The sequence below is a fragment of the Pseudorasbora parva genome, chromosome 10 (genome assembly GCF_024679245.1).
Source record: "Pseudorasbora parva isolate DD20220531a chromosome 10, ASM2467924v1, whole genome shotgun sequence".
In the NCBI taxonomy this organism is placed as follows: domain Eukaryota; kingdom Metazoa; phylum Chordata; class Actinopteri; order Cypriniformes; family Gobionidae; genus Pseudorasbora; species Pseudorasbora parva.
In genome coordinates this window covers 15,373,016-15,390,013 of record NC_090181.1, presented here as the reverse complement: position 1 = coordinate 15,390,013, position 16,998 = coordinate 15,373,016, and the positions used below count along the sequence as shown (strand labels likewise).

The 16,998-nt window shown below is 41.7% G+C and overlaps 1 protein-coding gene across 4 annotated transcripts in view; it reads right to left on the bottom strand.

Moving 5' to 3' along the window:
- Positions 1-2,285: 2,285 nt before the first annotated feature.
- Positions 2,286-16,998, bottom strand: part of adam12b (ADAM metallopeptidase domain 12b) — a 126,478-nt gene continuing 111,765 nt past the window's right edge. Inside the window, exons 19-23 of one of the 4 annotated variants that reach the window (XM_067455287.1) lie at positions 11,360-11,546; positions 9,159-9,267; positions 7,779-8,039; positions 2,712-2,887; positions 2,286-2,631 (exon numbers count right to left, since the gene is read on the bottom strand). In XM_067455287.1, coding sequence (XP_067311388.1) covers positions 2,592-2,631; positions 2,712-2,887; positions 7,779-8,039; positions 9,159-9,267; positions 11,360-11,546 — 773 coding nt within the window. In that variant the 3' untranslated portion in view covers positions 2,286-2,591. Of the gene's footprint in view, positions 2,632-2,711; positions 2,888-7,778; positions 8,040-9,158; positions 9,268-11,242; positions 11,547-16,998 lie in introns of those variants that run through there. The other 3 variants (XM_067455288.1, XR_010908020.1, XR_010908021.1) reach the window with 3 other exon arrangements.

The following is a 16,998-nucleotide window of genomic DNA, read 5'->3' as shown; positions in this document are numbered from 1 at the left end:
CAGTTCCTAAAGCAGGATTGATTCTGATTGGCTCTCATTATTTGTATTGTTCAATGATTCCAAAGATATTGTTCCTCAGTGCCGCTATCATTATAGTTGTGGAAGATTTTTTGAATCTTAATCATTATCAATATAGTTATCCTTGTTGTGAACGGGCCATGAAGGGATAGTTCACCCAAAAATGAAACTTCTGTCATTTACTCACCCACAAGTTGTTCCAAACCTATATACATTTTTTTAATTGGTAACACTTTATTTTGATAGTCCACTTTAGACATTCTACTAACTATAAGTAACTTTGCAACTACATGTCAACTAACTGTCATTAGAGTATTAGGAGACTGTCTGATTAATATTCACTAAAACTTTATTTTGTCGGTCCCCCAACAGACATTCTACTGACTATAAGCAAATTGGCAACTACAATTCAACTTATTCTTCTAACCCGAACCCTAAAACCTAACCATAACCTACCAGTCTACTGACAGTCTCCTAATACTCGAATGAGAGTTAGCTGACATGTAGTTGCAAAGTTACTTCAGCTGCAGTTAAAATCAGCTGAAAACAAGATATTTTGAAGAATTTTGTTAACCAAACAGTTGATGGGCTCAATAACTTCCACAGTATTTTTCCCCCATACTATGGGGCCCATCAACTGTTTTGTATTTATACCGGATTGGAATAATTTGAGGGTGAGTAAATGACAATTGTCCTTTTTGGGTGAACTATCCCTTTATAGGTTAATCTTGATTGTTATACCTTTGTGAGTAGGCCTACTGTCTATAGAAAATAAAAACGAACCGGATTGGTGCTTGCAACACGGCGCTGTTACAGTTAATGCCCAGAACTCCCACTCAGCTAAAACGGCAGCTATAGGGGCATAAACGTAAAGGGTGTCTTTGTGCCTCTTAACAGACACAAAATGCAATTAAAATGTCTGTCCAACATGAACAGGGCCCTTACATGACATGGTGATGCTGAAGTCCCGTGGGTACTCAGTTGTAGCCGGAAACATGTAAATAGTCCAGTTGGGAGGAGCGTTGTGTGTGTTAAGAGTGATGATCGGCTCACAAGTGAAGAAGAAATGATTCGTGTTAGAATGTGAAAATAAGAATTTACATTTTCACCGTCTTCCTTTTCATGACCTCGAGATTCTGCAGTTGTGGCTAGTTGTACTTCAACTTGATGTGCAAACACCCATAAAAGTACTATACGATAAAGATTAACGCATTTGCAGCGAACACTTTGACAAGGACGACTACACAGACACAACACAGCGGAGCCGGTTGAAGAAAAATGCCATTCCATGGTCGAAGACGGGTGCAACAACTGTGGAGGTAATGTAAACTTTATTTATCCTTCCATTTGGGCACACACGGCTTGAGGAAAGATGTGCAGTAATAAAATCATCACACTTTACACACACAACGCTCCTCCCACCTGGACTATTTACCTTTTTCCAGCTACAACCAAGTTCCCACGGGACTTCAGCGCAAGACTACAGCAAGCCGTCTAAAACACTATTTAGGTGAATTTAAACAATGGCTAAGTGGCTAAACACAACTCGTTCTCATGTAAGGGCTCTGTTCATGTTAGACAGATATTTTAATTGCATTTAGTGTTTGAGTTCTCCTTTAACAGTGATTCCTGCATGGGCAGATAGCACTGCATTTGCAAATAATATGATTTTTTGGTAGTGCATAAATAAAAAAAAATAGTTTGGCATTGCCCATGAGCATGACTGCCACAGATGACTGAACTATGACTGAACAATAATGGCTCACATCACTTCCTCCTCCATGACATGCCTCATTCAAGTAATTATGAAGGGTTTTTTGCACTCAGTGGAGATTCCATTCCAGTGCTCTGTTTAGTCTTTATGATTTAATGTTGCTTATACTCCAGTATCCCAGACATGCTGCGTCATTATAAAGCAGGTTTTTTTTAGACACCAACGTAATTCTTACCACAAAAGGTGTGTTTACACCATGTCGTAATTCCCGTAATAATGAGACTTAAACTTACAACTTGTATAAATGTACAACTTCTAAACTCTGAATTTTTCGAAAGCTCCTGCTTGTACCACTTGACCACTGCAAAATAATTTAGCCATTGATAGTGCTGACATACAGTAGAAACATAAATCCCGACGTCATGTTTTTTTCTCGAAATTACGGTAATTATGACATGGCGTGAACGAAGCATTAGATCAGCAAAAACACTGATATATGGAAAAAACATTTGGAAAGGAAAATATGATTGTTACCTTATTTTCAACAAGTAAAAACAAATAAAAATGTTTAATTAAAAAGTCACAATGTTCATACAGTAAAAAAAGTGTCAAGCACAGCACATTGTTTTCTCCTCACAATAAATATACATCTTAAATAGTTCTGCAGTACCTGAGCGAGGACCAACTAACACCTTTATTGAGGAGGCACAGCACCAAGGTGTCCGGTCAGCCCTCTTCTCTGTGAGACCCTCCGTGGAGTTTCTGCAGGGTGGTCACTTGGTCCAACAGAGTTTTTATAGTGCAAACAAGTGTGTTCAGATGCTGGTGAATTCACCCAGTGCTGTGGTGTCCACGTATGTCAGTGATCATAAAAAGGCTGTGGTAATCTGGGAAGAGGTCTACGAAGTATCCAAACAAATGCAGTTAGTTTTCATCCATAAATATGGGATTTTACAAGCAATATCACAATGAGACTGACCTGTTCGGCAGTGGTATGGAAGGGGGTGGTCGTGGTACTGTTGGAATCGGGATGGGTAGAGGTCCAGGGCCTGGTATCCGCACTCCTACTGCTGACATGCTTCGACCCACCCCGTGGCATCTGATTAAGGGGTCTGCAGGAAGTGGTTTCTGTGGTGGACTGGGCTTGTCGTGGTCCTACATGTGGCAACACACAAGATTTCCAGGTTTAGCACATATTTAAACCATTATAGAACTAAGCAAATTTCCAAGGGGCTCTATGATGACTTAAAAGTACTTTAATAAATAATTAATATACACCGATCAGGCATAACATGACCACTGACAGTTGAAGTGAATAACACTGATTGTCATCATCACGGCGCCTGTTAGTGGGTGGGATATATTAGGCAGCAAGGGAACATTTTGTCCCCAGAGTTGATGTGTTAGAAGCAGGAAAAATGGGCATGTGAAGATTTGAGCGAGTTTGACAAGGGTCAAAAGTGCCTTTCTTGTGGGGTGTTCCTGGTCTGTAGTAGTGAGTATCTATTAAAGTGATCCAAGGAAGGAACATTGTTGAACCGGCGACAGGGTGATGGGCGGCCAAGGCTCATTGATGCACGTGAGAAGCAAAGGCTGGCCTGTGTGGTCCGATCAAACAGATGAGCAACTGTAGCTCAAATTGCTTAAGTTATTTTCCTCCCCCTAACCTAAAAAATGAATAGTGAACACACTCTAATATTTTTAGGCCTAAATTTATTATATATGATTTTCATCTGCATATAAAAGTTCCATCTATTTGGATATTTAACATAAACTGAATGTTTTAGATGCACAGTAATCAGACAAATATGTATCACATTATGTTTACTTTTTATTTATATTAAAACGCATGCAAATGGATGTAAAAAATTATATGCAATCAAATGTATACATTTTATATTCAGGCCTAAATTATTCTTCGAGTCAAAAGGGTTGAAAACCACTGTTTAAGAGTGCTTTTTTAAATATTTTTTTAATTAAGCAGCGCTAGCATCCTATTGCCACTAGATGGAGCTGTGATTACACGCCTCGTCCTGGAAAAACAGGTTGGCAGCAACGCAGAATTACAAAACAAAATGTGGCTACACTCCCATTTCCAACACCAAGTTCACCCAATGTTGAGTCAACAGGTCATCATGTGTTACCAATTTACTCAGAGGATGAGGTCATGGTCTACAGCGGTTACCTTTTCACAGCTGTTCTGTTCAAGCCTTGTTTTGTGGAAAACAAAGGATAAATTGACTAATCCTAAACATCCATTTGTGTCGTTCAGAAACTATATTTCTCCTCATTTACGGTTCTAGTCATTGTATGGAAGTGATTTTTTTTCCTGCAAACCATCATCCTAGTGAAAGCAATGCCATTAAGGCAATACAAGACCTTTTAATCATGAGCGCACAATAGTGTGTCGAGCCATGAGGCCAATTTGTGAGAAAACCGTAAGAGGTGAAAGCATTTCATGGCTCCCTGAGTAAATGTGAACTCATTCAAGAAGAAGAGGACACTTGAGAGCACAAATTATATATATCATATGTAAAGGGGTTTAATGTGAGCTCTGAAAGGCTTTTTGATGAAAAGCCACTGATGAGAGCAAAAAATAAATACAAAATATGTTAATTGCTTATTTATATGTTAAAGGGAACTAAATTTGTATATACATTTAAGCCACTCATGGCGTGCAGCATCTTTAGCAAAAGTGTGTTGACAGTAAGGAACTGGGGCAAATCCAAAGACATAAAAAAAATCTATTTTATATCAAAAATATATTGATTATGCAATGATATATGCATTTATTGATTTATCAACAGTATTTTGCTAGTTGTGTCACTTTTTGGTATCCATGCATGTGCCACGCAACATTTAGCAAGTTTACAAGCTTTATGTGGTTATGTTAACATGGTTAGTTTATCAAGATTATTATATCAATATTATTTTTATTAAGGCTAGTCTCATGCTAACACAAATAGTTTTGTTTATACAGCCAAAACAGCACATTTTACCATCTTTTTTTAGTCTTGCCCTAAATTGTAAGTGATTTACTATAAGTTTGCTTTTAAAAGTGAGGGAAGAAAGGACAACAGCTATTTTCAACAGCACTGTCAATGCTTACTTGAAATATATGCGCGTTTGATATTTTTTATTTATCATCATCATGACCTGTTGAGACATGGACTCCACTAGACCCCTGAAGGTGTACTGTGGTATCTGGCACCAAGATATAAGCAGCAGATCCTTTTAGTCCTGTAAGTTGCAAGGCAGGGCCTCTATGGATCGGACTTTCACATGGATGGCAGGACCCAAGGTTTCCCAGCAGAACATTGCCCAAAGCATCACACTGCCTCCGCCGGCTTGCCTTCTTCCCATAATGCATCCTGGTGCCATGTGTTCCCCAGGTAAGCGACGCACATGCAATAGGCTATTTATGTGATGTAAAAGAAACCGTGATTCATCAGACCAGGCCACCATATTCCATTGCTCTGTGGTCCAGCTCTGATGCTCACATGCTCACTGTTGCCGCTTTCGGTGGTGGGCAACCTGACAGGTCTGCGGCTATGCAGCCCCATACACAACAAACTGAGATGCACTGTGTATTCTGACACCTTTCTATCAGAACCAGCGTTAGCGTCTTGAGCAATTTGAGCTACAGTAGCTCGTCTGTTTGATCAGACCACAGGCCAGCCGTCCCTCCTCATGTGCATCAATTACGTGCAGCCTTGGCCGCCCATGACCCTGTCGCCAGTTCACTGCTGTTCCTTCTTTGGACCACTTCTGATCGATATTGACCACTGCGGACAAGGAAGACCCCACAAGAGATGCAGTTTTAGAGATGCTCTGACCCAGTCGTCTAGCCATCACAATTTGGCCCTTGTCAAACTCACTCAAATCCTTACTCTTGCTCATTTTTCCTGCTTCTAACACATCAACTTTAAGGACAAAATGTTAACTTGCTGCCAAATATATCCTACCCACTAACAGGTGTCATGATGAAGAGATAATCAGTGTTATAGGCTATATAAAGTCTATTAAGAATAATTATTTCCTTTGGCACTATGTTTACATGATTGGAACAAATAGTCTATTCATCTTCTATAAGTTGTACCTTAATACAATTTTTTCCTCCTTAATAAAGAACTTTTTAAAAACAGAAATAAACACAAAGGTTCATCCATTCTACATTCAGCGTAAATGTGGGATCATAAAAATACCCATATTGCACTTATTTAGCAAGATGCATTTCTCCTTGAGGTGAGACTTACTAGTGTGCTGTATCAAACCACAGTTAGTTCACTGCAGAGAAGGGAGCTGAGATTAAAAGCAACAGATGTTCTTCTTCATGCTGTCTGATAGCATATCCTGCCAGTGTCCCTGAGCAGCACTTATCATCTAAACCACATACCTTCACACACGGACGTCTCTCATCCCATCTCACAGAAAAGCTCTCATGCACCCATCCAATCTCATTCTCTCCGTATCACTTTCACTCCTCCGCCCGCACTGTCTACCCCTCTCTTATATTTTTTGTCTTCATTTTAGCTTCAACTGGAAACCTCATATAAGAAATTTATGTGGTTTGTCGAGCAATGGAAAGTGTAACGTCCTCACTAATGTCTCCTTATCTCCATCCACTTGGTTTTGCATCTGACTGTCGCTTTGCAGCCAAAGAAACAGATCCTGTAGAACTTATACCAGCTGCAACCTTATTGGCCATTCAAACAAGAAAGATGGGTTTTTATTAAAAGTCAAACTTATTTTAACTTTGAGCACTGTGTTATTAGATAGCTGGGTCATGTGCAACCAAGATGCTACAAAAGACAGAAACTGTGAGTGCGATGGTCAAAGACACCCATCTAGTACGTTTACAACGTCAGGAGCTTTTTATAATTCTGAATAAATCAGGCAGAGTTGATACAAAGTGAGGACATATCTTTTATAGCTATTTTTTTAATTAAAAAATATAATTCACTATTTACTTCACTATGAGAGTAAAACACATAGATATACTGATCCATATTAAAACCTGCGGCTCGTGGCGACACATTGATGTTTTAAGACACGAAACGATCGGTTTCTGCAAGAAACCGAACAGTACGTTATTTTTTTTACCTCATATCAGATGAATCTCAATCTAGTATCCCAACCCCATTACTTCCGTCAAGTAAGGTCAAAAACCCGGCGCAATCATAGATATATATTTAGCCCTCTCTCACGCGTGCACGCGACGCGGATGATCTGAAAACAAGTAAGCTGCATTTTACCAATCTCCATTTGAGATGTTCTGCTTAAAGTGTCATTCAGTCGGTCTGTGTTCTGTCAGGACTCACGAGCCACTTCACTGAACAACTGAACTTGTGTGAGCTGCTGAAATAAGCCAATCAGAGCATAGCTCAATATTAATATTCATGGCCCTTCAAAATAAGGCAAAAACAGAGCATTACATCCCAGGGACAATTTCTAGGGTTGTAAATGGACCTGTAAAACTGTGTCTGGACCATTTTGCCCTTAAATAAGCCACATACCCTCTATGTAGATATCAGAGAACAATTTAACATATTGTTTCAACTCATTCTAGGGCACCTTTAAAACATCAATGTGCCACAGTTAATATGGATCCGTATATATCAATGTGTTTTTTACTCTCATAGTGACTCTCATAGAAAACACCCCATTGACATGCATTATATGGCAACTGTTGGAGTTAAACATCTTCATTTGTGTTCTACTGAAGAAACAAACACATCTACATCTTGGATGCACTGGGGGTAAGCAGATAAACATCAAATTTTCATTTTTGGGTGAACCATCCCTTTAATGTCATAGCGAAGACTCACAAAACAAAACACAAACGTGTCCCTAGTCTTAATATACAATCATTGATGAACATCTTTGACAATGTTTTCAAAAATGTTACCATTAGACCACTAGGGAATACAAACATGAACAGCGGATCTATGTATTTATTCACTTGCTTGACGAATTTCAGTACTTACAATATATTTGATGCAAATTAATGCAATTTTTTTTTACAAATTAATATTTCCCAACTTACCTGGTTGTTTATGTAGGGAAGCTGGCGTGGGAGTGTGTGGAAGCCTGCCGCTCTGCCCGGCGAGTGTGTGTGTGAGACTAGAGTCCTTTGAAGCGGGACGGAGGGCAGAGGCTGCAGACCTGACCCCATGCTGACGCCCAGTGTGATGGGCATGGGGTGACTGATGTGAATGGGCTGGCAGCGAGTGGGACATTCAGGTAGCCGACGCAAACTGTGGAAGTTATGTGGAGGGAGTAGAGGCTCCGAACAGGGATGGGATGTCTGTGGAAAGACAGTCAGCTCTTGAAAAAGAATTCAATATGAGTTTTACTGCTTGCTACCGCTAACCTTTAAGACCTTTCGAGGAATCCATCTGTACCTCTTTCTGGATACATTGCTTTACAAGCCAATACCGTTCAAGGTGCTTTCATAAAGGTATTCATACATTGCTGCTATTTGGTATTGCACACTGCACGCAGACTAAAAATACCCAGATGATGCAATTACTCAATGCTTTACCATTAAACAGACACACTTCAATGGGGACTGTCCAATCACATAGAGAACTGACCTCTTGATCATACAAAGGCTTCCAGCTACAAACAACAATTTCAATCAATACATTGTTGTGCTACTCAGGTGCATTACACTGAATTGAAACTGAAATGGTTCCAAACTGAGCATTTGAGGTTTTAAATGAAGATATGGAATTCATTAAAATTCTTTGAGGGTCAATACTGGAGAATAAATCAATTATGCACCTAAGTCTCATGGTGTGTATACAGAAAGTCAGGAATTAATCGGCTTGGACAGGCATAGTAATTCTGCAAGTGAACTGACCTCGCCGGAGTACTGAACTATGGAATATAAGATTTAATACAAAATCTTGTTAATGTAAATAATGTAATAATGTAAAAATATATAATATAATATTAATAAAATATAATTAATAAAGTTAAACAGTTATGGTTAACATATATTCACTATTTACTACAGCTTTTGCTTATTAATAGTTAGTGAGGTAGTTTTTAAGATTAGGTATGGGATAGGATTAAGGAATATAGAATAAGGTCTTAATTTAGGCATTAATTTATGCTTTATAATTACTAATAAACAGCCAATATCCTAATAATATGCATGCTAATAAGCAACTAGTTTATAATGAGAATTGAACCCTAAAATAAAATGGTTACTAATAAAAATAAATTAATACAAATTAAAAAAATATAAAATCACAATTGCAACTCTAGGCTTGCAGATTTTATCTTTAGTACCAAAAAATAGGTAAAGAATTCTGGATAAGAAATACAAAAAAAAAAAGAAAACATATTCTATATGTAAATAAGATATGTATTATTTAAAATAGAAATATTTTGGTGATAAGTAGAGCAAAACGCTTACCTTGTCACAGCGGGAGTGTAAAGGTAAAGAGGGATGCTTGTGCTGAGGCGAGACTCTGAAGACTGACTGTGTCTGTGGGGGGCTGGGGGCTCTCTTTCGCCCAACTGATCTGCAGAATTAAAAAAGACTTTTCATTTATTTCAATTATTAGGGTGTTGAAAGTGATTACAGTAGGAAAGTTCATTTTTTATCTGTGGCATAATATTGATTACCACAAAAAAATTTGACTTACTCCTTACGTTTAAAAAGGAAAAATCACTTTTATAGTAAAGCACTTACAATGCAAGTAGACATGTAAATATTAAAATACACACCATTTTAAAATTATATCCTGATGGACAAAGAGTCACATAATGACCTACATTATGTCTTGCTGTTGCCATAGTGTTCCATTTTTACCATCCTGATGTTTGAAGAGTGCACAAATTGCCAAAGGTGAACAGTAACTAAATACATTTACTTGAGTACTGTACTTAAGTACACTTTTTGTATTTTGTATCTGTATTATACTTGAGTATTACTTTGTCTGGAAACTTATAACTTTAAATTCTCTACATTTGAAAGACAAATATAGTACTTTTTACTCCACTACATTTCTATCAAGGTCCTCAAAGTCAAAAGTCGTTTCTGTAGCAGCTTTGAAAGTTAGTGGATGATTTTTTTTCTTCTTTAAAAGGTGTTTGGGTTTTTACAGAAAGCCTTTCAGGAATCACTCTTGTAGGGTCACGTGAAGTTCAATAATTTCCCAGCATTTTTGAGCATTGATTTATAGTTTATAGCAAAGTGGAAGAAGACGGATGTCAAAATGTTCATTTTGTCGAGTATTCACATAAACAAAGTTAATTATGTCTTAAGTGAATGTAAACAGTTGGATGAATATCAGATGTTTATCAGTGTATTGGATCCGTGTATTCGATCTTAAAGTGACAGCAGCTTTGTAAAGAGCTTTGTAACTTGTATACAAATATTTAAATGAGTTTAAGTTAGTCGTATGCTAGTATGTCGGATGGAGCATCACTGACTGGCTTAAACCATAATGGCATAGTGTACATTTATACAACAACAATAAAATAATGTGTTGACATAAAGGAAATTTACTAAGTATTTTTGGAAAATCTGTTGTTTTCATGAAAGCTCTGGACCTGTCAAAAGTGTGCCGGATGACGCAAAATGCTTTTGCTGACAAATAAATGTGAATTTCTCTGTCCAGGTAACACAATGAACTGGGTATAAATTGTTACATTTGCCCTTTTTCCTGCTTCTAACACATCAACCTTAAGGACAAAATGTTCACTTGCTGCCTAATATATCCCACCCACCAATAGGTCCCGTGATGAAGAAATAAACCGTGTTATTCACTCATAATGTTATGCCTGATTAATGTATATTACCAACATTGTAACAATACGAAGTGGCTTGAAAATCAGCGAAGTTACACTTTAAACAGCAGTGTTGAGTTTTTCAACATAAATGATAAGAAATATTTTTTTTCAAATCAGCACATTAGAATGATTTCTGAAGTATTTCTCAAAAGTATTTCGCAAAAACATTTCACTCATTTATTTTTGACACTGTATTTTTGATCAAATAAATGTAGCCTTGTTGAGCTATATATATAATACTATAGACTTCTTTCAAAATTAACAAATCTTACCCAGACCGTTGAATGGTAATGTAAATCAATCAATTACTGACCTAACCCTACCATTTAAACATCCATCAAAAAGCCACAACCCCCTTTAACTGTCATACAATACATTCAAAGAAACTAGCTAGGAATTACATTAGCAACACAGAAGTTCATTCACAAAGAAAGCTATTCCCACCTCAAAAAAGGTGATTTAGTCAACTGTAAGGCTTAAATTATAAATGGGGTTTTACTGAATAATTCAAGCGTTTTAACCAAAGTACAAAGCTTCAAATTTAGACTTTTAAACCCTCTGGAAAGTTGGCCCAGTTTACCTCCATTGTAAGTGTGTTACTGTGACCATGAATTTTTTTAACGAATGTCAAAATAATTTTCTGTTCACAATTATATTGTGCCCCAAATATGAAAATGTACTCGATATGAACTTGTACTGAACTTGAAACTTAATTCCTTTTAGCTTCCATACAAGGTTTTTCTGGGTGTCCCTAGATGGATACCAGCAGGAATCCAGGATCAAACACATTTTGGAAGACATTGCTGGAGGAAACGGCACCTTAGCTTTTGAATGGCGCTCTTCTTATTGATGCAGAGCATCTGGACCAGCGCTTTCCTCTTCAGGCACACAATCAGTCCCGCCGACAGCAAGCAAAGGACGGTGACCAGCACGCCCACGGCCACAGCGCTGCTGTCAGCTGTTGTCACATAGGACAGCACGCACATTAATACACACACTCGCACATCTGTTGTACAGCACGGCACGGAATGGCACAGAGGGGGAAAACACAAGATGTCAGAGTCAGGTTAGAGTGAAAAAGGAATCGATCAACATCCCCCTGTGTCTCCACCTGCACTGCTTTTTACATGCAGTCTCGAAGTTCTTGAGTGTCTGCTGAGTGACATATAAGCGCAGTGCTTCAGGTTTCCACCAGTAAATCAATGATGTGTTTTGTCAATGCGGTTATGCTTTTCCACTGGAAAATCGTTTAATGGTTTTTGTAAGTACATTGTACTTTCAGTCTGCACTGTTCTACCTGCGGTGTGGCTGTCACAGAGGGGATGAAAGTGGTTAGAGCTAGTGCACTTTCTGAAGCAGTATATTTGGAAAATCTGAATGTATGAGGCCCAAATGGTCGAAAAATACTCCATGCATGTTTGTAAGCATAAAGCTTCTAGGCTAGCTATGCAATACCAAGGATGGACATTTTCTTTTTTTATTTCTTTGTGCCGAGTTGTTTATTCTTAAATAAAATACATATACCAGATAATACATCTGGTTTAAAGGCACTGGCACGTTTCGTGATTTCGTTGCATTTCTTTGTGCTCAAAAGTTTACACAACCAGAATCTGGGAATAATTTTAACAAAATAATAGGGATCATACAAAATGCATATTTTATTTAGTATTGTCCTGAACAAGATATTTTACATACAATTATTTTGTTACTATATGTAAACCCTTTTTCAATAATCATTTGTTATTTTAGAAGTATTTAATATTTAGACAAAATCTAAATATGAGATTTTTTAGGGGGGAAGATATGTTATGTATCCATATAGATATGTTTGAGTCCCTCAATTGTCCTCAGTGTGAAAACATGACTTAAAATCATACAGTCAATGCAGGAGAGGGGAAATGCTGGAAAACTGAAGAATTTGCAAGACCTGGAGGATTTTTCTGAAGAAAATTGGACAGAAAATTGGACAACTGTTCAGGACAAACAAGGGACTCATGAACAACCATCACAAAACAAATAAACAGCCATGGATCATCCAGGTAATGAAACCGTATTAAAGGGATAGTTCACCCAAAAATGTAAAAAAAAAAAAAAAAAAAAAAAAAAAAAGATCCCATAATTTACTCATCCTCAAGCCAAGCTAGGTGTATATGATTTTGTCATTTTTCTTTTAGACAAATACAATTGGAGTTATATTAAAAAATGTCCAGGGTAACGAAGCTTTATAATGGCAGCCCAAAATGTGAAGCCCAAAAAAGTGCATCGATCTATGCTGCTCTGGGGGTTAATAAAGGCCTTCTGAAGCGAATCGATGCGTTTGTGTAAGAAAAAGATCTCCTCATATTTAAAACTTTAATAAACTTATATAAACGGATCTGCATCAGAAGGCTTTTATTAACTCCCCGGAGCTGTGTGGATTTCTTTTATAATGGATGGATAAACGTTTTTGGGCTTTAAATTCTGGGTTGCCATTTACTGCCATTATAACGCTCGGATTAGCCAGGAAATTTTTTAATATAACTCCAATTGTATTTGTCTGAAGGAAGAATGTCATAGATGGCTTGAGGGTGGGTAAATCATGGGCCAAAAAAATCTTTTTTGGGTGACTATATCTTTAATAATCAAGTGTACATACATTTTTGAACAGTGTAATTTTTATAAATTCAGCTACATTTTTTGTCTTGTGGAATATATGTATACATTTTATGTAAAATATAAATCATGGAAAATGTAATATCCTTATTCAGGACATAACTAAATACCAATAAAAACAACACATTTTGTATGATCCCTCTTATTTTGTTAAAATTATTCAAATTTTTTACAGATTCTGCAAGGGGTGTGTAAACGTTTGAGCAAGAATGTATAGTGGTTTATGAAATAGATAAATAAGCAAAGAAATCTATTAAAGAGTTTAAAGTGCCCCTATTATGCTAACGGTTCCCTATATCGAGGGAACTCAACACTGCGTCGTCGAGTGACGACACTCTGGGAACGCCCCCAGCGTGACGGCTCTGAAGTATGAATGAAATCAGCCACCAATCCGATTGGTGCAACGTCGTGACGTAACCGGCGACGGCGTACGCGGAAGCTATAAGAAGGCGCCGCCCCAAACAACAGACAGTCTTTGCTCTTCAGCGAGGCGCTCTGTGTGAATATTGTTTGTCTATTTACTGTTGTCTGTCTGATTATCAGTCCCTCTCTGAGAAAGCATGGCAAGCGAGCAGTTTAGAAGGTGTGTTCAACCGTGCCCGCGCTTCATTACGGGCTCGGACACACACCAGCTGTGTGTGCAGTGTCTCGGAGCGCAGCACGCTCAGGCGGCGCTTGAGGGTGCCGCCTGCAGCGAGTGTGAGAGGCTGCCGCTCCGGGTGCTGCGCTCACGGCTGGCCGTCTTCACCGAAGGCGGTCAGGCTCGCGAGCCCCGTGGGTCTGGTCCCGCGTCTGTTGAGGCAGCGCGGCGGCGTAGATCCTGGGGCTCACAACTGGATCTCGCGACGGGAGGCGGGCATGCTGAGGCATCTTCCCAATCCTCGTCCGATGATTCAGACGCTCTTCCGCCTCGTGAGGAAGCCCGCGCTGCGGCTTCTTCCCACGAGGTCGATAACCCAGTGCTGATGCTGTCTGATTCCGAGGGATCAGATCAGTTCAGCCTGGAGGCGGGCGGAGTGCAGGTGAATTCACCTCTTCACTCTCCCGCTCAAGAAGAGCTGGTGGACGTGCTGACACGTGCTGTGGCCAAACTCACTATCGACTGGCCACAGGAAGAGGTGGAAGTCCAGCCTGTGAGCAGGTTGGATGGACGCTTCTTCAAAAAGCGTGCTCAGCCGCCACGCAGGGGCTTGCCGTTTTTCCCGGATTTGCACAATGAGTTGTGCAAATCATGGGGAAAACCATACTCATCGCGCCTATCGACACCCCCAGTTCTTGACTTCGGGTGTGTCGTGGGTGCGGCTGAGGCTGGTTATGGGACGCTGCCTCGCGTCGAGGAGGCACTAGCGAGCTATCTGTCTCCCGAGGCAGCAGCGTCCCTGAAAGCCCCTGTCCTGCCCACCAAGCCATGCAGGGACACGTCGTCCCTGGTGGGCAGGGCTTATCGAGCGGCCGGTAGAGCTGGTAGTTGCCTGCACACCATGGCGGTACTGCAGGCATACCAAGCTGAGCTCCTCAAAGAGCTCGATGAGGGAGAGGGTCCGTCTCCGGACGATATTACAGAGCTGCGGAAAGCTACCGACTTGTCTCTCCGCGTCACCAAAGAGACGGCCCGTGCTATCGGCCGCTCTATGGCTGGCATGGTGTGCGTGGAGAGGCACCTTTGGTTAAACCTGTCGGGGATGAAGGAGAAGGAGAAATCCTTCCTTCTGGATTCCCCGATAGCTCCTGTGGGTCTCTTCGGCGACGCAGTCAATAGCGTTGTCGAGAGATTCCAGGAGGTGAGGAAACAGTCGGCGGCTTTCCGGCAGTATCTCCCTCGCCGCCAGGGGCCTCCTGTAGCCAGCAGGGAGGTCTCTGGTGGCCAGTCCCGGCCCTCCACCAGCGCCCACAGACAGGCGCAAAAGGAGAGCGTCGCTTCCCGCGCCCCTCCCGAGGGAGCCTGGCAAAGGAGGCGACGTTCTCGCCAGAAGTCTTCTAAGCCGAAGGGCGACTTGAGGGAAGTCCTTCAGGCGAAGAAGGCTTCTGGCAAGCGGTCCTAGCTGCGGCGGGATCGCTCAGAGCTGGCCCTCCCGGGGGCGGACGACCGAGGTCGTTCCGAGCCCGCAGCTCTGGGGAAATCGATGTTGTGTTCCCGCCGTTAACAACGCTTCGGGCCTCATCGTTTTCCCGCGTACGTGCGCTGTCCCAGCCGCCTCGAAATCGACCTGCGGCGGGGCAGCGAATGCGTGCGCACACCGAAAATCCTCCCCGACTAAGCTCTGCCGGGTGGCCGCTTCAGGGGGTCGGGCAGGGGGTTCGGTGGGTACCAGAGACCAGCCTCGAGAGGCTGGTTCCCCTAGTAGAATATATCGGCGCATGGATGTGCCTCCCGAATATTTCTGCTTGGGTCCTGAGTACAGTGGGAAGGGGGTACAGATTGCAGTTCAGAGTTCCACCACCGAAGTTCAGCGGGGTGGTCTGGACTGTGGTCCCCCCGGCCCAGAGGCAGGTTATGGAACAAGAAGTACAGTCTCTGCTGGTCAAGGGGGCGATAGAAAAGATCCCTCCGCCAGACAGGGAGTCGGGCTTTTACAGCCGTTATTTCATTGTTCCCAAAAAGGGTGGAGGCTTACGTCCAATATTAGATCTGAGGTACTTGAATCGGTCTCTGAGGAGATTCAGGTTCAAGATGCTCACAATTCAAATGATCGTGAATCTGATCCAGTTCGAGGACTGGTTCGTCACGATAGATCTAAAGGACGCATACTTTCATGTCTCCATCCTTCCTGCCCACAGGAAGTTCCTGAGGTTCGCTTTCGGGGGCGAAGCGTACCAATATCGGGTGCTTCCTTTCGGTCTAGCTCTTTCCCCTCGCACCTTCACGAAGTGCATGGATGCAGCTCTGGCCCCTATGAGGCTGCAGGGCATCCGTGTGCTGAATTACATCGACGACTGGCTCATTATGGCAAAGTCGCGCGGGATGGCGATTCGGCATCGAGATGTCGTTTTAGCCCATCTCAGGTGCTTGGGGCTGAGACTGAACACGGCCAAGAGCGTGTTGATACCCGCCCAGAGGACTACGTTCCTCGGGGTGGTATGGGACTCAACCTCGATGCGAGCGAGCATGTCTCCCGCACGGGTGGGTTCTATACTGGCGGAGGTCTCAAGGGTGAAGCTAGGCCACAGCCGCACTGTGAAGCAGTTTCAGAGACTGCTGGGACTCATGGCAGCAGCATCCAACGTAATTCCCTTGGGTCTGCTATACATGAGGCCCCTCCAGTGGTGGCTAGGAACCAAGGGGTTTTCCTCGAGGGGAAAACCTTTCCGTATGATCAGGGTAACGCGCAGATGCCTTCGTTCCCTCGTTATATGGAAGGATCCGAGGTTCCTGTCCCAGGGGCCTGTGTTAGGAGCGTTATGTTGCAGGAAGATCCTTTCAACAGACGCCTCCCTCACGGGCTGGGGCGCGGTCATGGAAGGCCGGTTCATGAGGGGTTCGTGGGGACCCCAACATTCCTCCTGGCACATAAATTGCTTGGAAATGTTGGCGGTTTACAAAGCTTTGAGGAGCTTTCTCCCAGACCTTCACGGCCACCATGTCCTGATACGATCCGACAATACGTCGGTGGTATCGTATCTCAATCACCAGGGGGGTCTGAGGTCACGCCCACTATGCAAATTGGCGCTTCAGATCCTCCTGTGGTCCCAGGGGAAACTGTCGTCTCTCAGAGCGATGTATGTCCCAGGGGACCAGAACCAGGGAGCGGATGTCCTGTCGAGGCAGGGGCTGAGGCCCGGGGAGTGGCGGCTCCATCCAGAGGTGG